Source organism: Clupea harengus, chromosome 5, assembly GCF_900700415.2.
Source record: "Clupea harengus chromosome 5, Ch_v2.0.2, whole genome shotgun sequence".
NCBI classification, from domain to species: Eukaryota; Metazoa; Chordata; class Actinopteri; order Clupeiformes; family Clupeidae; genus Clupea; species Clupea harengus.
In genome coordinates, this window is record NC_045156.1 from 25,482,414 (window position 1) to 25,509,763 (window position 27,350).

Sequence of the window (27,350 nt, forward strand, 5' to 3'; positions counted from 1 at the left end):
TTAACCAGTGATAATCTGTGGTCTCTCTGTGTCCTCCTAACCAGTGGTAATCTGTGGTCTCTGCGTGTCCTCCTAACCAGTGGTAATCAGTCCTCCTAACCAGTGGTAATCAGTGGTCTCTCTGTGTCCTCCTAACCAGTGGTAATCAGTGGTCTCTCTGTGTCCTCCTAACCAGTGGTAATCAGTGGTCTCTCTGTGTCCTCTTAACCAGTGGTAATCAGTGGTCATCTTTCACTACATTCTTTTGAGATTATAGGCTATGATACGTATATACAGCTATTATGAAAATATTTCTTTCTCCCTGCGTGAATATCCTGCACAGTAGTCTTATCACAGTTGTAATATTTGCATACATATGTATAACAGGAAGACATAGCAGATATCTTAATTACACACACACACACACACACACACACACACACACACACACACACACACACACACACACACACACACACACACACACACACACACACACGCACACACACAAAAGAATTTACAACAAAAACAAGCAAATGTCAGAAAAGTAAAATGGAGACACACATGTCTGCTGTGGGACTGTGTGGTGTTCAGCAGTACACAAAGGCCGACTTGCCGCAGCAGGCTTTGTTCATCTGTTACTGTAAGACTGGAATAATGCTGTCCTCTGCTGGTGCTGTGCTACATTGGGTGCCATGGAGTCAAAGGCAGTTCAGTCACTGCCTCAGACGGACAGCCAGCAGTCAGGATCTGGCCGGTGAGACTAACACAGCTTTAATTTAATGAACTTAAACTTATTAGCAGGATATGCTTGACCCACGTGAACTCTATCCCACAGTAAAGTAACCAGTTGTGTGATGATTATTAAAAACCCATTACTATGGTCATTATATAGGAGACATTAGAAACCGCAAAGCTCATTTGAATGAGGAATGATCCTGTGGCTGATTTGATTAAATGTTGCATTACAAAATATGGAATGTGTAAAAGACCCATTTTGGAGTTTCAGTGATTAATTAGCAATTGAAGACATAATATTTTTATATACAGTGTAATGGTCATGAAACACACAGCATGACACTGTCATATAAAAAATAAAGTTCTGAAAATAACTCGTTGTAATGCACACATACAGAATACAAGGCGTGCATCACCACATTTAGGAATGTGGTTGGAGTTTGTTTGCTTTTGGTGGAGAACGAGGTGGAATAGAATCGCCCGTCAAAGGGGAGCAGTTAACTCAAATCTTTACAGGAAATGTAACAATAAGATGTGGTAAAAACACAGTACACAGCATGTTGAAGCATGTTTTTATAATCAACTAGTACTGGTATCATTTGTATGGTATGTAGTCATGTGAAGGACAGATCAACACACCTGCTATGCACCATGTAGGCTATGCACTTTGCAGAACTTTGTTCAGGGTCAGACCACCCCGTGAAAATGTACAAAAAGCTTTCACAGCACGACATCGCCAACTTTATCGCCAAGACATACCGAGCATACTAGCAAGCACACTAGCAAGACTTGTATCTGTGCCAACTGTGCTGTTATTGGTGTTTGTTTTGGTAGTTAGATTGCTAGTTTTCAACCAAAACGTCTTACTGCTGCTTTAATAAAATGATTTCCAGAGACAACAAAATTGTATAACTCATTTAGCCCTTAAGAGGTCATAGATATCTAATCTATTTTATAGATATGAAGAGGCCAGACATGAGTAATATCACTGCAAAGTTGAGTTTATTTGGTTTGTGAGCACAGATCATTATTATGACATTGTTTTTGTTGTGATATAAAGTCTCTTATAAAAGCTTCTTCCTCTTACAGTAAAACAATTATTTACAAAGGATTTTGAGAAAACATGAACTCAGTGTCAACAAGCATTTAGGGGATATCAACATACCTGTGGAACAGCACTTGACTGACGTCACAAAAACCAATGCCCACGTTCAAGTTTCAGTGTTGAAGCTCTTGTAAACATTTTGCAACAGTGGCCGTCGCACCGCTCTCATTGTCCTCGTCTTGCTGGTCTTAGCCAGGCACAAGTCCACACCCCCTCCTGAAGAAAGGACACGCTCCCTCTATCCCTGACTCCTCTGCAGCGGAGTTGTGTGTGCAATGACAGCCATTTCTCCAGGCATCACAGTTAGTGTCTCTTGCAGATCAGGCTGCCTCTGTGGCTCTCTCTCTCCTCTGGCTTCTCACCCTGCCTGGGACCGCCCTGGGGCCAGGGTCAGGTGGAGTAGTGGCCGTCCGAGAGGGTGTCCGTGGAGCTGGCGGCGGTGAGCGCAGGGTAGGGCCGTGGCTGGTCGAGGTTGACGTAGGTGACCCCGAGGTTGATGTAGTGCTCCCCCTCCAGGCAGGACAGGATCTCCTGCACCACCTGCGCCAGGGCGTGGAAGTTGGGCCTCGTTTCTGGCTCAGGGGCCCAGCACTGAAGCATCACAGAGAACCTGCAGGGGGCAGCAGAGTACAAGCCAGAGTCAATGCCACCTGGCTTGCTTGAATGTCTCACACATACACAGGGTAAAGGTGCCGTTGTGCTTCTACGACTGTGTTACTACGTGGTCACACAGTTGCTTCCACAGACTCGTAAACATTTATTTAAAAAAAAGAGATGGCGGACCAAACTCCGTAGATGGTCATATTTGTACATAAAAGTTGTTTGTTTGACTTTTTTTTGCTTAGATCTTTTTTAAAGTTACCGAAAAATAGAAAATGTGCAATGTAAAAACCCCATTATTGAGAAAGCTAGAGAGAGAGAGAGAGAGAGAGTGAGTGATTCAGAGAATGATCGAGTGTCTTACAGCGCATCAGGGCAGTACTGAGGCTGAGGGAGTCTCCGGCCTTTCAGCAAGTAGTGGGTGATGTCATAGGGATCCACGTCTGGGTAGGGGCTTGCTCCTCTGGTTAGCATCTCCCACATCAACACACCAAATGACCACTGCCAAACACACACAAGACACCATCACCACACTGTGTGTGTTCATGTAAGTGTGTGTGTGTATGGATGAGTCACTGGACACTGAGAGTCAGAGGGTGTGTCTGTTGGTGTCTGTGTGTGTGTCTCTGCATGTACAGTATGCCTACGTGTTTACATAAGTAGGGTGTGAGGCTATCCCTTCTTCAGTTTACTCTACCACGTCTGATTTAGTCGTGAACTTCTGAGTCTGCAGACTCTCCAAGGCCATCCACTTCACGGGCAGCTTGGCCTTCTTGTGGTCCTGGATGCTGTAGTACTCTTTGTCGAACACGTCCCGCGCCATGCCAAAGTCTGCCACCTTCACTGTGAAGGACTCATCCAGCCTGCCCGTGAGAGTTTACAATAGACAGTCAGCAGCTGCACACCGCAGCCATTATGAAAGATCACATCAGTAGGGTAAGATGAAGGAAATCACATGAGTGATGAGATTATCCCACATGTGAAACCTGAAGGGCTGAAGTTGTGTATGGCAAATTATTATCATTTTCATCATTAATAATCAGCTTTTTTTTTATTGTTCCTACCACCCGAGAGTACCAGTGTTTAAAAAATGGTATTCTGATCCACCAGCAAATGTGTATTCTAATGTTCTAAGCATGACTACGCGAAGGCCTTGAATCTCAATCTAATTTGATTGTGCTTTCTGGCTACTGAAGCCTTATTCAAATTCGTACACAGCCGTACCACTTCATTTATTTTCAGGGTTAATAATGCCAGGACGGGTGCAGGTGAAGCCAAGCCGAGGCTCAGCAGGCATATTATTCCTGCCTGTTCTGCCCAGCCGGCTGGTGACTCACATGCAGTTGCGTGCTGCCAGGTCCCGGTGCACAAACTTCTTCTGCGCCAGGTACTCCATCCCCTTGGCAACCTGCAGGCCAAAGCCAATCAGGTCCTTCACGGTGGGGTTCTGAACAAAGTAAAGAGAGAGTCAAGAAAGCACATCGACGCGACCTCGAGTAAGGTGCGGCTGGCAGCACAATGACTGTTCACTACCTGTGCATGAATGTGAAACATGTAGAGGAAACAGATTGGACACAAATAGCCATGTTGTTTTTGACATTTTTGAAATGTAAAAGACAATGAACAAGAAACCTGTCTCGGGATAGGAGCGAAACTATTTGAAGTGCATCAGTCACATAAACATGCTATGACTATTGCAATTTATTACTAGTTGACGTTCTCGAACTGAAGTGACCTCACTGATCTGAGCAAAGCCATGAGACTCCACAGATAAGCCACTACTGTAACGGTCAGATCAAACTCTGAACTCTGACCCCCCCCTCCTCACCCGCTGTTCACTGCGGATAAAGTGGCGCAGGTCACCGTGCTTCATGTAGGGCAGGACCACCAGGGGGAGCCCCTCCGAGGGCAACAGGATGCCCAGCAGAGAGAGCACATGGGGGTGGTGGAAACCCCTCATGAGGATGCCCTCCCGCAGGAACTGCTCCACCTCCTCCAGGTCTGTTATTCCTGTAACATATACACACACACCCCCCTAAATCTTACCATAAAGACGGAGGTATTGCCATGAAGAGGACTTACAATCGGGATCAAAATTAGCAATTTGGCTGATGAAGAAATTAACTGACAACATGATACATTTTTACTGTGCATCATTACAACATTAAATCCATGATTAAGTCTATATAATTAACAATCATTAGCCAGTTAAAGGTTCTTAAAAAAAAAGAGTGTTTATTCAAACTAACAATACAATACAAACAATCCATATTACCCTATGCTTATACATTAGGTGTTAATTGAATACCCGCCCAATATCATGCACTTACTGGTCAGTGATTTCACAGCACAGTGGATCTCCTGGTCATGACCATCCCTCAAGTAGCCGTGGTACACAGTTCCAAAATGACCTGAGCAAAAAAAAAAAAAAAAAAGAACACGAGAACCAGAGTTTCATTGGTTCATTAAACAGAAAAGTTTGAAGTTTAAGAAAAATCACTGAAATCTGTGTAGGAATGTAAGGGCAATCCACTGCTGGAAAAGCAGTGAACCAATGGGATTGATGAGCTTACCAGTAAAATGTATTTAAGTAGTCAAAGAAATGGAATTAGAAGCTGAAAAATGTTAAGTAATGCTCAATGTAGTAGAGTGTCACCACAGTGAATTGATAAATGGACTTTACCCTTCCCGATGATCTGGCCGTAATGAACGGTGAGCATCTCGGCAGGGATCAACACATCCTTCACCTCCTCCAGAAGATCATCCCGCAGCGCCTTCACAGAGATGGCCTCCGGCGACAGCAGCGGTAGCGAGGTACTGACAAAGGCTCCGGCGTAAGCCACTCCAGGAAATGCTATTGGGACGGGGGAGCCCGACGTGGGGCTCTGAGATGGATCTGGGGGTGAAAGTGTGTGGGAGTGGGCAACTGTGAAAGACAGCCAGGACCTCAGGAAGCACACAGAACACTGCAACAGTACGCAGTACGCAAGTGGTGCTATGACAGTGAACTGTCTGGTCTTAAGGGGATCTTTGTGAGAATGATTAGCTTGTACTTAACCCCAGCAATCATTTCATCAATCAATCGTCCATTTAGTTGCATCTTACCTCGTCTATAGTCACCCATAAGCAGAGTGTCTGTAGCTGGCCCACTACCTCGACTGGAGTTGCGAGTCAACCGGCGTTCAATGGCAGCTGTGAAGCAGAATCAAATCTTCATTCTGTCTCCTCACTGCCTCCACTTAGAGAGACCTTTTCATGGCCTTGTCTCAAATTCTTAAACATTCACGTTCACATGAGCCCAAAAGCCAAACGGCTGACAGCTAAATCCTTCTACTGCAACTCCACAGACCTGTTGTGCAATGTTCTGCCAGTTGTACCATGCTAAATTCTTTCAAGCCCTATAAAATGCAATCCATGCAGCTACTTGGCTTGTACTGACAAGTAATTTCCTGCAACTTCATAATGGTAGCACCTCGTTAAGTTTCCTTTGGGTAGTGTATAAAAACGTTGTGGTGGTAGCGTCAAGATGTTTGTCATTAACCTTCACACTAATGCGCTGTGTTTCAACTTACTTCACTTAAACTATAACGTTTTCCCTTCACAGTTTTTAGCTGGGAGTATTTTTACTTCTTCACTTCACTCACCCTTCTTCTTCTTCTTCCTCAAGGTGTGCATGATGATGAAAGCCAGGGCTGCCCCAACTAGCAGTGCTACTATGATGCAACACACGATCGTTGCTATGGTTTCGTTTCCTGCGTACTCCACCCAGCCCACTTCATGGATCAGCCCATTCACTACCACCTGACAAAAACAGAAAAGACACTGATTCAGGTTTACAATGTCCACTGATCAATACACTGATCAATAACATTTCTGTTATCTGTGGACTGGGAGTCAAAAAGAACCAAAAACAGCAATGGGTACCCTCTAGTAGTTTGTTTAACCAAATGTATCTACGTGATATATAAACTTTTCACAATTATGGAGGCTGGTCAATTGCTTACAGGCTGGTGCAAGTCAAGGGCAAGATGTAGGTTAAATAATCAAGACATTGTGATTTAGATATAATTCAAGGTAAAGATATCATACAATATGTTTTTTACTATTTAAATCTTAAATCCCAACCATATGAATATATACATGGTGATGCGATCATAGTCTTCAATATACAGCACATGATTTTTTTATTATGTTGATCTTGTTTGTCAGTGTAGCAATAATCGGCTTTATGCGTGCTTCCGTGGCGTGTGGACGGAGATCACAGACAGTCAGTGGGTTCAGGTTCCTCACCCTAACGGGAACCCCCTCGGCGGGAATGATCAGGTCTTTCGGGATCCTGCACGTGATCTCGTTCTCCAGGATCTGGGCATGGCAGTCCACCTCTCCCAGTGTCATTGTGATGTTCATGCAGGAGCGGACTACACTCAGCTTCTCATGCTGAAAAACAAATTGGAATTGCACTGTAAGTATGTAAGCACTGAACCCCCCAAAGTGAAGTATGTTAGCACTGAACCACCCAAAGTGGAGTATGTTAGCACTGAACCCCCCAAAGTGAAGTATGTTAGCACTGAACCCCCCAAAGTGAAGTATGTTAGCACTGAACCACCCAAAGTGGAGTATGTTAGCACTGAACCCCCCAAAGTGAAGTATGTTAGCACTGAACCCCCCAAAGTGAAGTATGTAAGCACTGAACCCCCCAAAGTGAAGTATGTTAGCACTGAACCCCCCAAGTGAAGTATGTAAGCACTGAACCCCCCAAAGTGAAGTATGTTAGCACTGAACCCCCCAAAGTGAAGTATGTAAGCACTGAACCCCCCAAAGTGAAGTATGTTAGCACTGAACCCCCCAAAGTGAAGTATGTAAGCACTGAACCACCCAAAGTGAAGTATGTAAGCACTGAACCACCCAAAGTGGCTAAATTGGGTCCCTACTGTGCTTCTGTACATGGAAGCAAAACCCCACGTTTAGCTTGGTATAGTAATTTGATGTTGTTAGTCCCATGCTTTACTTTAACAGGACTGATCAAATACACACATGCAGTGAAACTTCATCCTGGCCTGGACTGAGCTTCAGCCGGCAGCCCTCCTGCTCAATGGGGATGGGCTTGGCGTACGGATGGCAGGAGAAGGGCTGCTTGAAGACCTCTTTGGCTCCGTCCATGTCCACGGACAGCACCCCATCAGACTCCACACACACAGGGGTGAGACACTGCATCTCAGTGGGGTTCGCCGTGTGTGTACACTCCTGGGATTCACAAACAGAGGCCCAGACTTTAAATATTAACAATTACTGGCCAACAAATCATGGCATAAATGGACCAAATTGTCCAGTTACTCCTTATTTGATGAAACCGATTAGGCTAGAGGGAAACTTCAGGTTTTTGAACTATTGAGAGGCTCTTACCTGAAAGGAAGCATTTGGTGAATTATTTGGTTTGAATCGGACAATTGATCTCACTACAGAATCCAGGTTCTTGCCAATGAATGTGATGTTGGATCCTCTGTCATAGAAGGAAAAACAGCATCCCAACTATTAATCAGTGGCAAGTGTCATATAGAATGTTGGAATTAGAATAGGCTATTAAATCTAAATTCTATTAAATTCAACAGTGTGATACATTTAATAGAGGTATCTGCTCTGGTCAACCAGGGACTAAGTAGTTAGGATGTCCTCTATGAGGACCGTTTACATTGAGTGGGTACCTGTCGAAGCTACAGGCTGGCCACACCATCATCACCACTGGGTTCTTCTTGTAGCTGAACACCCTTGCTGTTGTGACCTGTGACTGGTCAATAGTCATCTTTAAAGGCACATCTCCCAGCTGTGATGCACCACCAGAGACGCAAATGACAGAAGACACCGTCCCATTGGTGGAGACACTGTTTTATAAAGAAAACAACTGTCCTCACTCTAAACTCTGTGTCGCATGGAGGCAAACTGTTTGCATTCACTTCTGACAACCATATTAAACTCATGTTGAAAACTAAGGCTTGCTTGCTTCTTACAACATTGTAGGACATTACATTACATCTTACGCATTTCCAAGAAACTAACTTTTATATCTTCACTGATGATACTGAGTGATAATCAGATTTAAACATTATTGTAATACCTCTGGATGGTGCACATTTTTTCACCCAAATAAATCTGTCTTGTCATTCCAGCTCCTAGATGAGGACCTGAGACTGTGATCCTTGTGCCCCCTATCTGAGGCCCATAGCTGGGGGTGATGTCTGTGATCTCTGGCACCTGATGTGAAAGATACAGACTTGCAAATGAATGTCTTAGACCATGCCTCATCAACAAAACCATTTAAATGAGTTATGAAAGCACAGCCATAAACCACTAGAACAGTTATAAACACAGTTAAGAATATTCATCAGGGTGAAGAGAGAAGCTTGGCAATGGTAGCATGGAGCTTCCAAGCTACGTCATTACCACAAAGGAGAAGCCATCTATCTGGGCTCGGCCTTGGATGGAGTAGCGTCCCTCCACTATTCCCTCGTCCACCTCCAGTGTGATGGATTGGAACGGTTGAGACTCCCCAGGCACCTCTGCACCAATCTGACACACCAGTCTGAAAGTCAAATAGATTTTTGTTTGCAAAAGAATGTTAGTGCCCCATGTGTGTCCATGTGACTCTGTGCAGGTGGGGTTGTTTGTCTGCTTCACTGACTGGGTGCTGCTGCTCTTCCGGGGAAGGACGGTGCAGGGGGTTCTCCCCACGTTCACCCGGTGCGTCTTGCGGCTGAACTGGGGTCTGAAGGGAGACTGGAACTCCCAGCCACACAGAGTCATCTCAGCCCTGCCATCAGGGGGCGCCGTCCTGGGGAAAAACTGCACCACCACAAGAGCAGAGGTTAATGGCACTCCTGGAAATGAAGACATCTGAGGACAAATGTGGTGGAGTTCAGTGATGCAATCCCTTCGTGGTCTACAGAGGAATGTCTGAGAGAGATAGCAGTATCTACAACTGACAGAATGAGTTATGCTTTGCTGCCTGAAACCTACAAACCCGTCTGTTTCTGGAACAGCCTTTCTATCTACAGTAGGTAAAACGTTACAGGTTCAGGAAATAGTCTCTTAACTGTTAAAAAAGTAAAGTAAAAAACTGTCAAAAGTACATGCATACAATGATCAGTTGTAGATTTTCCTTTGTTTTATTTTCCATGAGAAGTCAATACTTACTTTATTCTTGGCACCTCACCACATCTGACGAAATGATAAGCCAATTTACAGTAATACTGCAGTCACTCCTCCATCTACCTCTATTTCCTGTTGACTGCACAGTGACACTGATAACATTTGCAGGTGTTCTGAGATTCCAGTTCCAACCTGAACGTGTTCTTAAGGAGCCGAGGCATGTCAGGAGCAGGGGTCATACCTCTGTAATGATGGGCGGACACGTGTGATTCCTCCACCGGGTGGCGTTGCCGTTGCACTGGGTCTCCCGGGCACAGCGGTCCCCGCACCAGCCACAGCCCATGAAGTGAGGAGCCCCCAGACACAGCTGGCAGTTGGGGAAGTGAGCACAGCCTGGGCCAGTGGGGGATACACTCACCAACTACAGGAAGGAAGACCCAGCGAGACAGAGAGGCAGGGAGAGAGGGGGGGAAATGCAGGAGGGTAAGACATGGTCCTGCCACCCTCACCGCTCCCACTTGTTACACCACACACACAAACATTACCAGTACACTGGCCCATGGAGGTGAGTGGGACTACCTTGTTTCCGACCACAAAGAGCAGGGAGTCCTCCGACTGGATGGCAGCAGTGCGGGACACGGGCTCTTCTTCACTAAGAGAGTAGTTGGCAAAAATGATGGCACTCGTTCTCCTCAGGACCAGCTGTGAGGACCAAACAATCATCAGATTAGATCAACTGACCTCTCCATTCCCAATAATTCATGCCCTGACCTAATGGACGAACTACTATGGTCAAATGGGAATACCATATTTGATGGGAACAGAATCTAATCTAAGATATAATATTAACTTCCCACGCATTTATTAACACCCATAACCAAAAGTACAACTCATAGGTTATCATGCTACCAAACCACAGACAAAAAATAATGATATTTAACCCAAGTTTATAAATAGACACTTTTTTTGTTCCCATGACTCCTGTTTCAGCAACTGTTACCATAGTGATCAAACATGGAAATGAGGCCATTCTTCCTGTGGTCTGTCCTGTGGTCCAGCTTGTGCATTGGGTACTTTTTGTTCTCATTGCAGTTATAATTGGACAAACAAAAGGGACCAGGCATCTTACTAATCAGACAAATGTAGGGGTCTAATGCCTGATCAGAAATCACTGTCACAGAAATAGGCACTGTTTCCAGTTTACTGGCTTTGGTAGACATGCACAGGATTCAATGCCCTTTCATAAAGCCGACCCCAGAATCCCTCAGTAGGTGCTGCTACCTGTAGAAGTCTCCCGTTCTCAGTCCCAATGTGAGCCACAGTCATGTTGCCTATGGTGGTGACCAGCAGGGAGGTGAGGAGAACGTCCGTCAGCTGTCCGTTGAACAGGTCCGTCCTCTTGAATGGCTTAGACACCAGAGTGGGTTGGTATTTACAGCTATCCTCCGCCGCATTCTGTACCAGAGTAAACAGAAACCTAGACGTCAAACTACTTTTTGTAGTAAAAGGGCTGCCAAGAATATATTTGCCATTGTTGCCAAGTGTTATCACAGCAAAGAGTAGAAAAAACAGCATTTATGTTCTATATCCATGTTAAAATTATGTCTAGAAGCATTTCTGAAAGATATTGCAAGCTCTTTAAGAAGTCATCCTTCATTTCTTATGTGTTACATTCACTTTTACGTAACTGTTTGATCAGACAGACTAACCAGAGTTGAAAGAATAACGTTCAATGTCCAATAGTGTTTTATTATAAAAAGCTTATTGAATTACTTTTTTAACTAGGGTTAAGCGCCTGCAGTTAAAATACCCAAAACAGTATGTCACTGTATTGGATTTATTTATGTATTCCTGAATTTAACTTTTCAAACACTTTATTGGTAGTTCTTGTATTACTGTATATGCTTTTGTTTTTAAAATGTGAATGCATTACTTGCCTCACATGATTCATCCAGGGTAATTTCATTCAAGGCGATTTTGTAACATATGTAATCATTATATCTGAGCCTTTACAAAGGCCATGCTGGCCGTGTCTAAAATGAAATGTCCGAGACAGAGGTTTCTCAATGAGCCAATGAGTCACACAGGAACCAAGGTGTGCAGAAGAACACCCTGTGGGCCGTGTGGAGTTCTGAGTCAGGTGAGCGTTCAGGATCAGTGCCCACACACACACACACACTGGCACAGAGCAGTGTGGAAACAGGATGGCAAGAACCACACCCAAGCCCAGCTGCCATCCCTGGGCTGGGGGACACCAGGACAACCATCACTAGGTCCCTGCCATCCTACAGTACCTACATCTTACACACACACACACACACACACACAAGCACGTATACTCACACACATGCATGCATGCTCACAAGGATCATCCTCCCAAGATCTCTGACCTTGCCTAACCTGCCACTTTGTTTACAGGAAGTGGGTCCTGGCAGCTAAGGAAACAGCATGGGAGGAAGAACATGCTCTGAAAAAACCTCTAGGATGTGACCACTGTGTGAACGAGACTGAGATGTGTCAGGTGCTGGATACTGTAGTGTTTAAGCTGAAGATCAAACTCCAGTGTGAACATACAACATACCTGAGGTACATCCACTTCAAACCCTGAAAAAAAGCTCTTCCTTGGCTCCACTTTTGCATGTGCCATTCAGCTCCTGACAGCGTTCTGACATCTACGTCTAATGTCACTGAAGCATGGCTTTGCAGCTCTCAACATTCAATATTTGTCTCTTTCATCAGCTGTTTGCTTGTGATGCAGTCTACCATATCTGTAGGACACTATGGATGAAGGCACTTGCCAAATCACTTAATGTGAATGTGTTGTTGGGTAGACAGATTCTGTAGCCATCAGCCTTAAAACTGGCCTAGGAATTGTCCCATTGCTTCGAATCGCATTATCCATTTGTTTTGTTTTCACTACAGGGCAATCATAGGAAATGGTCAGTGTTCCATCAGAAATTGTCGGTGAATTTCTGGGGGTTTATGGCAAAGAAGTATCAAACAGCTTGTTCCAGTTTTGTTCACATTCCCATGAGCACTCTAGACACTGTGGAACGGTGCAGGGTTGGTGTTATGACCAAATCTTCTGGCAACATTGTGTCATTCTGTGAAAGCCAATTTTTTACAGCCTTCACCTCAGATTGCCAAACCATTGGGCCTGTTTTCACACAAACACACACCCACACTCACACATACAGGCACACACACTCACACACAAATACCAAAGTGAACACTCACGCACCACTCCCTCTCTGCTCCTTGCTCTTCCATGTCCTCCATCTGAACGCTTATCTGATTTATCTCTCCCCGCATTACCTGGCTCTCTGCCTCTATTCACAGATTCCAAACGGCTACATTCAAAAGCCCTCTAAACTATCACAGGCAAAAAAGCCAACATGCCCTGTGAATGGAATGTACTCATAAAGATAAAGATACTTTATTTAATGTTGAAGAGGCAAAGATCTACAACTGCCTAAACTACCCAGTTACATACTGAGGTAAATTTCGAGATGTATGTATTTCAGTCATGAATGAGGGGCCAAGACTGCACTAGTGATGGTACAGGATGTTATTGTGGGTTGAGTTAAACTAGTTTGTCATTATATACACAGTGATGCAACAACAGTAATTTCCTGTTGTCCAGCCATTAGTTACATTTTCCCTAAGCCAAGGGTATTAGTTCACTAAAGTAAACACAGACATAGTACCTTATCGTGAAGTATTTGATCAAGCTAGATGAGGTACATGGGTCAGATGAAAGTCATGGGGTAAACTACTGCATAGACAGCAAACGACAAAAAAGTGTCAACATCTACGTATATCCTGAACAAAATCTGTACATCACATTCATTGTCTTTATCATATATAGTCTTATTGTAACCCTAAAATACAGTTTCTCTTTTCTCTCTGAGCTTTCTGGGCTTTGAGATCTCACCAATAGATCTTAGTGCCTTTTCTGTTTCTAGAGCGGGGAAGATAGGTAAAAATGTAAACTTAGAAATGTAAACATTTCAGCGTAAACTAAGACAGTCGGGTAATGGAGGAGTAATGTATATATTGGGGCGTATTCTGTGTGATAACGCAACATTGCTCTTCCTGAGCCTCAAGCCAGTGTTAACACATGAAACACTACCATATAACAGGACAGAACCCTTAAAAAGCTTTAAACATTTTCTTCAAGCGTGCGGGAAGCAAAGAAATTTACGACGGAAAGATTCTCTGTTGAGTCACAACATGTGTGTGTGTCCTGGGGGTGCTGGGGTGGAAGTGGGGGTTGGGGGGAGAAACGTGTCTGCATTATTTACCCATAACACTTGTATTTACATGAAGCCCACTGCCTCTCAGACAGCTACTTTGAATGCTCTTTTTGGCGCTAAAGGTTAGGTGGCTGACAAAAAACAGCTGTTACTTGAACTTCCCATTAAATCTACGCTTCTGATGACATTGTGATACAAGATACAGTTTGATTCCAGGCACAAAACAGTTCTGCTGTTCCATAACGTCCCAAACAACTAAATGGCATATAAAATGCCCTGTTTCATAAACTACCTGGCAGCTGCTGGATCTAACAATCTACCAATGCCATAAAAACATGAAGAAGAATTTACAGCCACCCACAGACTACATTTAATATAAAAATCATCCAAGCTGGTGAGCTCTGTTGACTTGATACCATAAGCAGCACAGAAGAAGCTCACTGTTATACGGAAACAGTTGAGTCGTAGAGATATAATTTAAAATTATGAATGATATGGTTCATTAAGTTGGTGACTACTAATGTTGCCTTGTGCAGACTTTGACACTGTGACAACCTGATACCTAGAGTTACCCCTAACCCACTTCAGTTCTTTCTGAAAACCCCAAACGGACCAGATGTGAAATGAGTTAATCTGGGGGTCTATCATCTCATCTACAACCCTCCCATGAAACCTACCCTACTTCACAAAATGGGAGAACTTTACATGACCCTCAGCTTTGTCAACCCTCTGAGATGATGATCAAAATGACAAAGGAAGCTCAGTGGAAACTTGAGAACTGAATCATAGCAAAATCAGACGAGGAAAGCTGGAAGTTTGCTCTTCGTGTAACTCGTTCATTTCTGCATTCTGTCAGTTAAAGGTTTACATTTACATTTAGTCATTTAGCAGACGCTTTTATCCAAAGCGACTTACATATGTGCGACTTACAATGTATACACATTTTACATTTACACTGACGGCACACTGCACATCAGGAGCAATTAGGGGTTCAGTGTCTTGCTCAAGGACGCTTCGACAGGGAATCGAACTAGCAACCTTCTGATTACTAAACGACTTCTCTACCACTGTACCACTGTCGCCCCGTGCAGGTGCAGGTGTGTGTGGTGCACCTGGCTGTGCTTTGGTGGGACGTACCTCGTGAGGGCAGCTCATGCAGGGCTGATACTGGCAGAGGCCTCTGGAGAGCTGCTCTGTGCTAAACTTGCAGCAGTCCTCCACGCCTGTGTCGATCGCGTTGTTCATGGCGTTGATAGGGAAGGCGCACAGGGCGGACTCGCGGAGCGGCTTCCCCTTCCCATCAGTCTTTGCAAACACCCCATAGAAGATGGGCTCCCCGACCTTAACCCCTAGCTCCATAGCCAGCACCTTCCCGGCAATCCCAAAGTGGGCCGCCTGCAGAGCATTGTAGACCACATCCGAGTAACTCCCGCTCGTTCTTCTCCTCCTTTTGGGTTCGAAGCGGCACTCCAGGACAAGTTCACGGTACAGCCACACCTCGCTGTTGCTGGCTGGAAGCCTGCCGAGCCGCGTCTGGATGTGCGAATCCGCGGCGGTTGGGTTCTCTCTCTGCACCGACAGGAAGTAGACATGCTCCATGGCGCTGAAGCTGTAAATGTAGTCAATGGGGTAGGAGTCTCGCACATTAGGCAGCACTGTCAGGTTGCCAAGCGTCACTTCAAAACCATCCTCAGTCGACAGTGGCCGATACACTGCTATGGAACGCCTACCGTAATGGCTGGCCACAGTGCTATTAACACCACTGGCAACAAAGAAATACACTGTATGTCCATCTTCGACAATGCTGACTTTAGTCCCAAGGGGACTAGCGATACAGGAGGGACAAAAGGATGGGGAGTTTTTCTCCTCATTAAAGAGACATGTGGGACCAAACGGTTCATCATCTTCATTAAGTTCATAGAGGTGGCAAACCCCATATTGAGTGCTGCCACAGGTGTACAGGAAATTGTAGTAGAGTTGGGGGTCCAGGAGCAGCGCTTGGTTATCTGTGTCCACAGCGGAGTTAGGGTCTACCTCAATACCACAGTTACAAGTCTGACATTCAGGGCTTCCGACAGGGCCGGTTTGTACCTGCCATTTCTTCACAAAGTTGTAACTCACAGCCTCAAGCACATTTTGTGATGCCACATAAACCTCCTTCAAATTAAGGTTTACCAGTATGTTTTGAATTGGTCTCGCCGTTTCAAACTGATAGCGAGGTGAATAGGCAATAGAGAAGTCCACACCTTTTCGAGGAGTATTAGGGCAGGTTTGGGTGGCAAAGGTCACATGAATCTGGGTCCAGAGGCATGCTACCAGCACAGAGACCCACTGTACCATCTCCACTTGAAGGGGTCTTTTAGTAGCAAGTAGTTAGCACAGTTCTCTGGAACATTCAAGGAATTTTTAACAATGTGCCTGGATGGAAAAAAGAGGAGCAGGAAGATTTTTAGTTTTAGTTATTGGCCTACTATCAGCAATAGCATTCCAACATTCCAAACAGGCTAACTAGGCATGGCCGGATTAACCATATGGGCAACTGGGCAACTGCCCAGGGGCACCAAGACTCCAGGGGCACCAAGCAACCGATGTATTTTTTATTTTAAAAAATATATAATTTTTTCATTCTGACCCTGTCAGCACAATTTGACGTTCCAAACTCAATGCACAAACTCAGCGAAAGAGGCACCAACAGAACGATCAAGATGAAGCGGCAGCAACTTAGCGGTAATGCAGAACGACAGTTGAAAAAAGATAAAGAGTGTAGAAATGCGGCCACTTTAAAAACAATGCGCTTGCAAAGGTTTGAACAGTGTAAATCTGTGTTTTTCAGAAGGCAAAGTGTGTGTGTGCGTGCTGTCTGCTCCCAATGGTTCTGAAATGATAGTTCGTTAGTAGACTCACTGCGCTTGCAAAGGTTTGAACAGTGTACGTGTGTGTCACTAAATGTATAACCTCGCTGATGTTTTTGATAGCCGTCATCACTTCTTGTTAGCTATTTAAGTTTTGGAAAGCTTTGTGAACTGCAATGCTTATTTGCGGTGCTGTGAGTTGGTTTAATGATAACTGAATCCAACTAACGTTGGATTGCTTTTTGAAATGTCAGATTTCATTGTTTGGTGTGCTACCTAATTGCAATGAAGATTTATAACAATACTATGCATTGTTAAGAAAGTGCTATTAATGTCGCCATATACTGGTTGAAAGACGTAGGCTACTTGGCAGGCTTCTGACTTGTTTTTGGGCGAGTTCCATTAAATAAATAAAGCTTGATTTGATTTGTGGCTTCATGTGCTCATGTTCTCCTTTTCTGTGTAGATTATAGCAGATTTAAGTCTGTATATCCTACTTAAGTACCAAAAGTAAAAGTATAAACTTTCTTATGATTTAGACGAATAATATAGCCTACCTGTTTTTCATTTCATTTCATTAAGGTCAAACAAAAACAAAAGGTAAAACAATAGTTCTGCACTGTATTAAGTTATGATTTCTAATAACAAGTGAATTATGGAAAATAACCGCACTTCAGGGGGGTAAACGGTAGCATCCCCCTGTCGAACGGTTATTTTCTTATAACTGACTTGCTCCCAGTGCATTATTCCTTACATAGGTTACACCAATGTATGGAAAATGTAGTGGAGCAGTATTAAGCAAAAAGTATGTATAAAAAAACAATCAAGTAAAGTACAGATACTCAGAAATAATACTTGAGTACAGTAAGAAAGTATTTCTACTCAAGGACCAATAGGTGGATAGGTATGGTTTGTGTTCTGCGGGGTGGGGGTAGGTGGGCACCAGAGAGTCACTGTTGCCCAGGGGCACCATGAAGTCTTAATACGGGCATGTAACTAGGTATAGTAGAATCAACACCATTCGCGATTTCGCGACAATCACAACGCATCACTACTTCTTTACCTTATGTAATTAAAGGCATATTCCATTTAAATATTTGTCTGAATGGATTTCACATTTAACATCAGTCAGTCTATACCTGCTATTGTGTTCATAGTAGTATTAAAACAATGACATACTAGTTACACTGGTGTCAAACAGAAAACTGGCGTTTTTATCAATCACATTGACTTCGTCCTTAAGGTGGCAACTACTAGTTTTTCAGCCAGGACCCTATCGACTATGGCACCTGATGCACCTCCCGCAAGCCCGTCATTCACCTCAGCCAAGTAATGGACATGTTTACACATACTTGATAGGCAGATGGTGAATCCAAATGGATTTACAAACATAAATTTAGACTAACTTTGACTAACCTAGTGTTAGCATACCTTAATTTGCACGCAGTTGTGAACCGAGCTTTTTTTTTAATTTATCCCCGATTCATACAACATTATGTTTCGTATAATTATGGATCGCAAAGATAAAATAGTGTAACACGATTTTAATAATCCTTATCTCATTTAAAAAAAGAGACACTTCCAAATGTACCTTGTATGGTAACAGGTTCGGTCTCACGAAATCGACTCCAATGTAGATTTTCTACGCTCCATACCTGTATTGTTTCAAAACACTCCATTATCCTCAGAGTAAATTCCTGTAGTCTATGGACAAGAGTGGAAAATAACTGTCGTCGAAATTCACTTCAGTCACTGCAACCATTCCTCGTTAGCCTGACATTCCATGTCAACTTAATGACTCAAGTTGCAACTTCGAAATCTCAGACACGCTGCACGCAGTGTACGCTCAGCCCCTCTCCACTCAGACGTCAATTGAGGAAGTAATGGAACATATTGCACAATCCATTTGTAACAAAACGAGGTACTTCCCGCAACTTTTAAATTACATCATGGCCAACACGGGTTTATGTCTGTCTACTTTTTCTCAGAATAATTTCTAAAATCTGAAAACAGATCAGACAAGAATTCTAAAATAAACTGCTCTAAAACCACAAATACTGGAACAGTATTTCCCATACATTTGCACTAACTGAAACACCAACCCGAACCGATTTGAAGAAAATGCATTCAAAGCAGAGATTGGCTTGGGGGCAAGAGTTTAGTGGAATGTGAACATCTGCTGGCCAAGAATGCTGTGAAGAGCAGGCCATGCAAAGGGGGATGTAATTACTGGTTTGCAAGTAAACCCAGGACTTAACCCTATCCCCCCACTCGGGAATATCCCAAGGACCCAACACCTGTGATGTGGTGCATATTATGGTTTCAAATAGCTTTTGCTTGACCAATTGTTTTCATACATATATGCAGACAGGCACACACACTCCGGTAGTGTCCCCCCCCATATTTGAAGTATTCGTTCCTAGTAGTACACACATGCATACACACAAACCCATCATATCTAAACACTCACAGTTAAATATTCACCTGAATGACTCCAAAGGTCATTTAGTGGCTAAGTACAAATTGGTTTGAGAGGAAAGTCTGTGGCTTGGCACAGAAAGTGATGGATACCCTCACAAACAGGCACATAGCTCAACCTACTGGTCAGGTGCAGAATGCCAGGTCACCAGTTTTTAAACATTGCATGTAGGAAACAAATGGTTGATTGAATAGTTACAAATACAAATGCATGTCAGTATGTACAACATACTGTAAATATTCCTGTATGTCTGCTGGTGGAAGGACAACTAAAAACATGTATTACAAAGTATTACAAAATTACTTTCACATCTTTAAAGTAGAGCGGGCCAAAATTCCCAGTGCCTCAGGTGAATTACTTGGCAGACTGCAAGATTTCTTCTAGAAGAATTTAACAAACACACAAGGCTCCCTTTGAACAACATTAAGCAAAGAGAACCCAAAGAGCTGCTCACAGGTGCTCACATTGTCATGTTTGTCCTTCTTCTGTGTCTTCTTTTCGTAACAATGTGACTGATGTGGAAATCATTGCTTGTGGTAATACAATTATAATAGTAGAGGCTAGTGGTAGTGGTACAACAGATCTTACTGTAAAATAGTCCAGGGGTTTTATGTAACATAACCAGAACTGCCAGTAACAGCCCAAATGTATGTTTGGGAGGATCAGATTTCCACACTTTGCACAAAAATAACAGTTACTGGTAGGACTTTTAGGTGTTATAAAGGCCTGCGTGGCAAAGAGTGACAAGATGGCAGGGACGGTGTGTGCTTCGTTGTGGTTTACTAATATTATGCCTTTTTTATAGATTAATTCAAGCAGTCTGTCTGGTGGTGGTGGGATAATGGGATTTACAATTTACTGTAGCCTACTTCCTTTTAAAATAGATACATTGGCAGGTGAACAGGTTTTCCTTGTCTGAAGGGGGGTCCTATATCAAGGAAGCTGACAAAAAGCTGATCTGATTTGTTGAACTAACACTGGGGTGTACTTTTGTTTTATTCAACAAAACTAATACGAGGTTAAATACAGTTCTTCAATAGATATGAACCAGTTATTTGCAGACTGTCGAAATACAGTGTATGTTGTTTATTTGTTCTTGTTTTTTTTTAGTTTTTTTTTTTTTACCAGAAAACGAAACTACATGCTGAAACCCTTAAGCAGAATGCACAAAAATGAAAGTGAAAGCTGTAGGGTGAAAGTATTCTGTAGTATCGTCAACAACAACACTTCTGCCCGACTAGTCTTCCAGTTGTTCTCGAAAGTGTTCCCAAAATAAAAATAGACTCTATTAGCTATTTGCTTAGCTTGTCAATTCAGCCTCGGTTTGTCAAGGAAAAATTGGAAGATGGACATCGATGAAGGATTTTATTCCCGTCAGCTGTAAGTGTCTTCCTGTAAAATGTACAGGACATTGAACAAGCAACCTTCAAAACGGCAAGACTTTGAATTGAATGATGTTTTTGCCTGTTCTCGTCTACCTCAGGTACGTTCTTGGCCATGATGCGATGCGTCGCATGGGCGAAGCAAACGTTCTTATTGCGGGCATGCGTGGGCTTGGTGTAGAAATTGCCAAGAATGTCATCCTTGCCGGTGTGCGGTCAGTCACAGTTCAAGATGAGAGAGTGGTCGAGTGGTTTGATTTGTCATCTCAAGTAAGTGTGAACTACTCTTAGAGTGAACTCTTAGATTTGATGTTAATAGTGTGCCCCATATACTACACTATTCTAGCAGCGCCACTTTATTGGCTTCTTGAATACTCACTAAATAAGGAGGACGAGAGTCTGGTCGTACAATACACTTACACGCTGAGGGTGGACCTAAAACGCGAACAGAAGTGGGGCTAAACTAAGGCATTAATTGGCACCTAACACAAAGAGCAAAGCAAACATTCACACACTAACATTGAGCATGACACATACACTTTTACCAGACACAAAAGTGAAACATAACTGAACAGTAATGAGTCATTCACTGAGTCCAACACTGAGGCATTCCTGGAGGCCACACAATAGTCCCACACGGAAACTCCCGCCCAACCTTCCCCAGCACACTACAATATCATTGATTTTTGCATTTTGAAGGGGGGTCAAGTCTAAAATGTATTTAGTACTACTAACTCTTTACTAAACTATTTAGTACTACCTATCTTTAAAAAATGGCTATGTTCGGTGGAATTTTCTCCTTGCCCACATTCCTCTTTATTTAGAATATATTCAACAGCGTCAACAAATGTTGAAATCATCTCTATCATTGAGTGTCATTATTCTTATTATATCAATACATTGTATAACATATTAACACCCTTCCCCCCAGTTTTATTTGAAGGAAACCCACCTGGGTCAAAACCGGGCCCTGAGCTGTCTCAGCAGCTTGTCTCGCCTCAATGGGCATGTGTCAGTGGACGGCCACAACGGTCCTCTTGATGAAAGTCTTCTCAGTAAATTCCAGGTCAGCACATGGAACGCAGCCTACCATGTCCAATTTCATGTTTTCTCCTAGTTTGATCCAAAATCTGTCCCAGGGCACAGTCCACAATTATAATCCAATACACATCCAATGGCACTCTGAGATTCTTTTGAATGAAGAGTGCATTACAAATAAAATAAATTATTTATTTATTATTACTTGTGTTCGATGTGTGTTACTAAACATTTGATTCTGCTTTATTGTCATGGGGCTTTAAATAAAGGTGCAGTGCGCTATTCTAGTCCAGTACACTTTTCGTCAAATTCAGCAAACTGCCACTCACAGTAGCTGTCCATTCAGTGTGTGAACTCAAAAAAATTAGATTTTCTGTTGAGCTCAAATATCAACAACCCTTCGCCAGAATTGCGGACTGCATCTTGAATTTGTTAATTGGAATTGACATAATACAGTAGAGGTAAATGTAACATTAACAGTAAAACACACGGGAGGGAATTGGAGATAATTCATTTCAAATTGCTTATTGACTGAATTTATTTTTGAAAACATGGACCTTACATTTATACTTTGCTTTCTAGGTTGTGGTGCTCACAAACTCTTCACTAGATGAACAGATACGTATTGGAGCATTTTGCCACTCCAAGAATATCAAGTTAATCATAGCTGACACTAAAGGACTCTGTGGGTTGGTATTTTTAAATTGTTTCAGTGATACCACGCAAAGAGTATGTATGTCATCAGTGTGTGGGATTTAGGGCAATGTACAGTGTAAGAGACACTTGTTTGTGATGTTCTAAGACCTGACAACATGTTCTACGTGTAAATTCTGGCTTGAATTTTTGGGATTTATTGCAGACAGTTGTTCTGTGATTTTGGAGAAGAGTTCAGGGTCATAGATTGTGATGGGGAGAGCCCTGTCACAGTTATGATTGACTCCATCACAAAGGTGAGACAAGTGGCCCACACTGTTATTATAACAACGCAATGATCTCTCTTTGTTGCCTTCATTTAAATGGGCACTGAATCCATACGTATGGTGCAAATGAAATACTCTGATAGCCCTGAATGGTAATTATACTAAAGAGACTGTATTGAAACATGAATTAGAAATTACGATGCATTCTATTGATCTAGAATTCTACTGATGAATGAATCTACACTGTGTCTACCATAATGATAATTGTCATATAATAATATTAATTATTGTAATAACAAGAGGAGATATTTTGCTAAACATACTGAATGTTGTCTCTCAAAGGGGAACCCTGGCAAAGTCAGATGCACAGACGAGCACAACCTTCGAGATGTCACACATGTCACCTTCTCTGGGGTGCAGGGTATGGAGGAACTGAACACCTGTGGGCCTGTTGGTGTTCAGGTGCTGGGTGAGTTAAAGAGTAATTGAAATAGCACTTAAAAAACACAGACTAGACAAAGGCAGAAAACATTTTATAAGCCTGATAATGATGATAGATGTTATTGTTATGTGAAAATTCACTCAAGTTATCTCAGGACTCCGGAGTTGTAGATCAGTGTATTGATTCAGTAACAATTGCAATCGGGCTCACTCACAGCACAAGGATGAAAGTGAAGCAATTTCACTAACATCGCACAGGGTTTATATGCTTAAGATTTATCTAATGCTGACGCCATCATTGTTTCTAATGTCAGCAAGAATAGCCACGCTCGACTAAAAGTCCTTTTATGTCATCCCAACTGCGCTTTCTGAAATGCAAGGATATCAGTTTTACACAGGGTTGAACAAGCACACTTCGACCCTTCTTATCACCTCTGAGCTCACCCAAACATATGCAGACTAAGTGGTGTCAGCACGTAATAATCTTACAAAGTTACACACTCACAAAGAAACACAGAAAAGCCATGTTCCTGCTTACATAAGCACACGATTCATACAAGGTAATTATTAATACATGACACTTGAATACATTCTTAAATCATGAACAGTGTTTTTCGAAATTAATTATATCAGTTATGATAAAGATAATGATAAGGGTGAGATACATAGAACATATGAACATAGAACATGCAACAATCTCTCTCCTTCTCTCTCTCTCTCTCTCTCTCTCTCTGTCTTTCTCTCTCTCTCAATTCCTATCTACCTACATCACTGGCAAGAAGGAAAAGGACTTTTGGATAATCAGCTTAATGCTGACTGATTGTAACTTATTTGTTCAGGGTTTCTTTTGTTATCATTATTAATAATAATAATACAAATAATAATAATAATAATAATGAGCACAGGAGTAAAATAGTGCGCGACAATCCACATGAGGAGGAATTGTATATGTAAACAGATTTCTGTACTTTTTCCCCTACAGCCCATACCCACCCCCACCCTCTCCCCTGACAGATCTAACAGTACATACAAACATTACAGACACACAAATACTCTTAAGCAGACATGAATAAGTAACAATACAGAACCATTTTAAAGTAAAGAATCAAAATAAAATCAACATGCAATAAAGGAAATACATGAAATAGAAATAATGAAATTAATTAAATACAATTCAATACAATTCAATTCTATTTCATGTGTTTATATAGCACCAATAACAGTTCAAATTGTCTCAAGGTGCTTTGCAGAGCCCAGAGCCATAACCCCCTAGGCCCTAGAGCAAGCAGTTAGGTGACAGTGGCAAAGAAAAACTCCCTTGTAACAGGAAGAAACCTTGAGCAGAACCACAGCTCATAAGGGGGAACCCCGAAAGGCAGCAAAGGGGGGAGCAAGAAGAATTCATACATACGTCAGTCAGGATACAAATATTAGCGTCCATGTGGCGTATATACAAGATTGATAGTGGATAATGCAGAGAGTATCCAGCATTCAAAGTATTGGTAATAAAAATACAAATAATAAAGGATGGTTGACTGCAGACACTTCTCAGTCAAGGGAGTGTTTGTTACTGAAGGGGGCTGTGGGAATCTCCAGAAGAGTAGGATCCTACAGAGTCGCAAAAGCTACCACATCTGCTTGTCTTCTAATGGATTGCCATTGTTTTTCCAGATGATTACTCCTTCAGCATCTGCGACACCTCAGCTTTCTCAGAGTATGAGAAAGGTGGAGTAGCATCAGAAGTGAAGAAGTCAGAGACCCTAACATTCGTATGTATCTGCGTTCGTGTGTTAGAGTGATATGTCCCCTAACGAGGAATGAAATGGCCATCACTGTTCAATCAACCTGATTGACATCATACTAATGTGATTAATATGATCGGAGCGGCTGCTCCCAGTTTAAGTAACCAGCCAATGTACCTGTTCGACCTTCCTTCAGAAACCCCTGGTTGAGGCTCTGGATGAAGCCCTGACGGACCCTGAGATTATGGTACCGACTGACTACGGAAAGCTGGAGAGCCACCAGACTCTGCACGTTGCCTTCCAGGCTCTTCATGATTTTGTGGGAAGCACAGGGCATTTACCGAAGCCCAGGTCAAAGGTCAGAGTCATATCATGTCAAAGTGTTTAAAAAACCTGAGGTTTTAAATGCAGAGTGAACAACAGTTTCCATTTATGTACCTTTTCCCATTTGAATAACATGCAAATGAAACGTTAAATAGGATCTGTTGAATTATTGAAATCATTTGATTACATAAGTGTCAACTAGCATTTTAAGGGCACCATATGCCATAGGTTGTGAAACGTGCCCGTTCTTCTATCTCTAGGTGGATGCTGATATGCTGGTGACCATGACAAGGAAACGGAGCGAGGCCTCCCGACTGGAGGAGTTAGATGAGGGCGTGGTGAGGAAGCTGTCTATGTGTGCCCGCGGTGACCTTGCCCCCGTCAATGCTTTCATTGGAGGACTAGCTGCCCAAGAGGTCATGAAGGTGATACCAGAACAACATCAACCAACATGACCATAACCTTTGAGACAGTTATTTAAAAACAACAATGTTTTTTTTTGTACTTATACTTTACACATTGTTGCTTCAGAGAATGTTGTAATTGTGAAAAATATAGATTTTCATGCACACATTCCAAAAAAAAAAAAAACTTAAAATAAGCTTGCCTGAATTTGGTCTTGGATGCTTTACACCAGACATGTGTTTGTGTCAGTGCCTGTTGAAACCACATACCACTGTGTGAAAGTACAGAGATAAATCACTGATTAATGTCTTTGCTCTCTGACTCATTGCTTTTCCCCCTCTGCTTCAGGCCTGCAGTGGGAAATTCACTCCCTTGCATCAGTGGCTGTATTTCGATGCACTGGAGTGTCTCCCTGAGGGAGAGGAGGATGAGGAAGAGGCCCTAACGGAAGACGCATGTGCCCCGGTGAGTTCACACATTTACGGATTGTGTGCCCCTTTTCCACGCTCCTCCGTCTAGATAAACAGCCCGAATGCTCCCATTCCAGACAGTCCCTGACCCCCTGCCAAACACAACATTTAGTCAAGCCAAGGCTCCATTCCTGCAGATCTGGCGTCCGTGTGTTTTGTTTGGAAGATGTAGACGCTAGTGACCTGTGAAGATCTGGTCGACACTAATGACCTGGGAATACCCAGCTCTAGTGTCACAGTCATAGATGATATGTGGAAATCACAGCTGGAGAAAAGCTTTTGATTGTTTGCCGTAAAACTCTGTTATTTTGGGAGAGATTAGAGTCTGTAGCTTCTGGTGAAGATTAATGAGGAAAATGTTGTCCTGTTTGTTTCCTGTCTCTCAGAAAGGTTGTCGTTATGATGGACAGATTGCTGTGTTTGGGTCAGCCTTTCAGGAGAAGCTGGCCAGACAGAGGTATTTTTTGGTGAGTGTTGTTCCAATAATACCCCAGTAGAGGGCGCTCTATGACCAGTCTGCTCGGCTGTCCACTGCTGAAGATGGCTAACCTCTGGGAACAGGAAATGCTTGAGGTTTAAATGCTATTTCCCCTGTAGGGATAGTGCAGTAGTGTGTGTGTGTGTGTGTGTGTGTGTGTGTGTGTGTGTGTGTGTTAGTGTAGGGTTAGTGATGTTGTTACATGCTAATAAGGCACATCTGTGGTTATTTTATTTATAGGATAGGCCAGTGATGAAGATGATTCTTAATCATAAACATTTAAGTTACTCATGAAGCACAATAGATTTTCCAGAATTTCACATATCACACAAATGGTATAAAGAGAGAGACTCAAAATAACACGTTGATAATCATCAAAATAACAGAATTTTAACATTTTTACTATGATAGGTTGGCGCTGGTGCCATTGGCTGTGAGCTGTTAAAGAACTTCTCCTTGATTGGCTTGGGAGCTGGAGAGGGTGGGCACATCACTGTGACTGACATGGACTCCATTGAGCGATCAAACCTGAATCGACAATTTTTGTTTAGCTCACAGGACATTGGGGTAAGACATCCATCCCATCATGATTGTGTGTATGAGTGATGTGTGTGTGATGTGTGTGTGTGAGATGTGTGTTAGTTGTGTTACTAAACATTTGATTCTGCTTCATTGTTGCATAAAGGTACAGTCCATGATTCTAGTCCAGTAGATGTCAGATGGATTCATACACGTATTAGGATGAGGAGGGGAAGAGGGCATTGTTAAGGCGTGGATTTTGATTAACATGACATCAGAGCACTGTGTCTAGGACCCAAGCAATGCCTTAAGAGACCTAATATTATTTACCATAAAACCAAAGACACTAAGCTGAGATCACAAACACATTTGAGCTGATTCTCTGCATTTGTGAAACATCAAATGTTTGTGTGAATGAAATATGTTGCCACCTCAAAGAGAGTGTGTACAAACACTCAGGTGAGCTGATATTGTGGTGA

The 27,350-nt window shown here is 42.8% G+C and overlaps 2 protein-coding genes across 4 annotated transcripts in view; one reads left to right on the top strand and one right to left on the bottom strand.

Annotated features, from left to right (window-relative positions):
* Positions 1-1,277: 1,277 nt before the first annotated feature.
* Positions 1,278-18,558, bottom strand: mst1ra (macrophage stimulating 1 receptor a). Of its 3 annotated transcripts, none has more exons than XM_031568279.2 (21): positions 18,329-18,555; positions 14,959-16,239; positions 10,847-11,020; positions 10,145-10,267; positions 9,807-9,986; positions 9,099-9,259; positions 8,861-8,999; positions 8,535-8,671; positions 8,125-8,301; positions 7,826-7,922; positions 7,457-7,666; positions 6,713-6,859; positions 6,067-6,223; positions 5,528-5,614; positions 5,106-5,318; positions 4,753-4,833; positions 4,251-4,432; positions 3,760-3,869; positions 3,120-3,285; positions 2,787-2,923; positions 1,278-2,432 (listed from the first exon to the last, which is right to left on the bottom strand). In XM_031568279.2, exons 2-21 carry the CDS (start codon positions 16,159-16,161, stop codon positions 2,213-2,215), a joined length of 4,101 nt encoding a protein of 1,366 aa, XP_031424139.1. In that variant the 5' UTR covers positions 16,162-16,239; positions 18,329-18,555; the 3' UTR covers positions 1,278-2,212. The 3 variants fall into 3 exon arrangements, with proteins under 3 accessions (XP_031424139.1, XP_012677991.2, XP_031424141.1); XM_012822537.3 differs by having other exon boundaries at positions 18,265-18,555; XM_031568281.2 differs by lacking the exons at positions 1,278-2,432; positions 2,787-2,923; positions 3,120-3,285 and having other exon boundaries at positions 3,769-3,869; positions 4,251-4,457; positions 18,265-18,558.
* Positions 18,559-19,909: 1,351 nt separating this feature from the next.
* The window catches only part of uba7 (ubiquitin-like modifier activating enzyme 7), a 52,167-nt gene continuing 44,726 nt past the window's right edge, over positions 19,910-27,350 (top strand). Inside the window, exons 1-12 of the mRNA XM_031568282.2 lie at positions 19,910-20,532; positions 20,636-20,804; positions 21,466-21,600; positions 22,155-22,261; positions 22,432-22,522; positions 22,835-22,961; positions 24,605-24,702; positions 24,872-25,033; positions 25,260-25,424; positions 25,753-25,869; positions 26,261-26,341; positions 26,764-26,919. Coding sequence (XP_031424142.1) covers positions 20,498-20,532; positions 20,636-20,804; positions 21,466-21,600; positions 22,155-22,261; positions 22,432-22,522; positions 22,835-22,961; positions 24,605-24,702; positions 24,872-25,033; positions 25,260-25,424; positions 25,753-25,869; positions 26,261-26,341; positions 26,764-26,919 — 1,443 coding nt within the window. The 5' untranslated portion in view covers positions 19,910-20,497. The remainder of the gene's footprint in view (positions 20,533-20,635; positions 20,805-21,465; positions 21,601-22,154; positions 22,262-22,431; positions 22,523-22,834; positions 22,962-24,604; positions 24,703-24,871; positions 25,034-25,259; positions 25,425-25,752; positions 25,870-26,260; positions 26,342-26,763; positions 26,920-27,350) is intronic.

Bases quoted from the DNA above. Each gene is read 5' to 3' on its own strand.
- mst1ra (XM_031568279.2), bottom strand. From the start codon at position 16,161: ATGGTACAGTGGGTCTCTGTGCTGGTAGCATGCCTCTGGACCCAGATT. The intron at 7,923-8,124 runs GTACCCACTCAA...CTTCTATGACAG, and splicing joins CCAGCCTGTAGCTTCGACAG to AGGATCCAACATCACATTCA. The intron at 2,433-2,786 runs GTAAGACACTCG...TGCCCCCTGCAG, and splicing joins CAGTACTGCCCTGATGCGCT to GTTCTCTGTGATGCTTCAGT.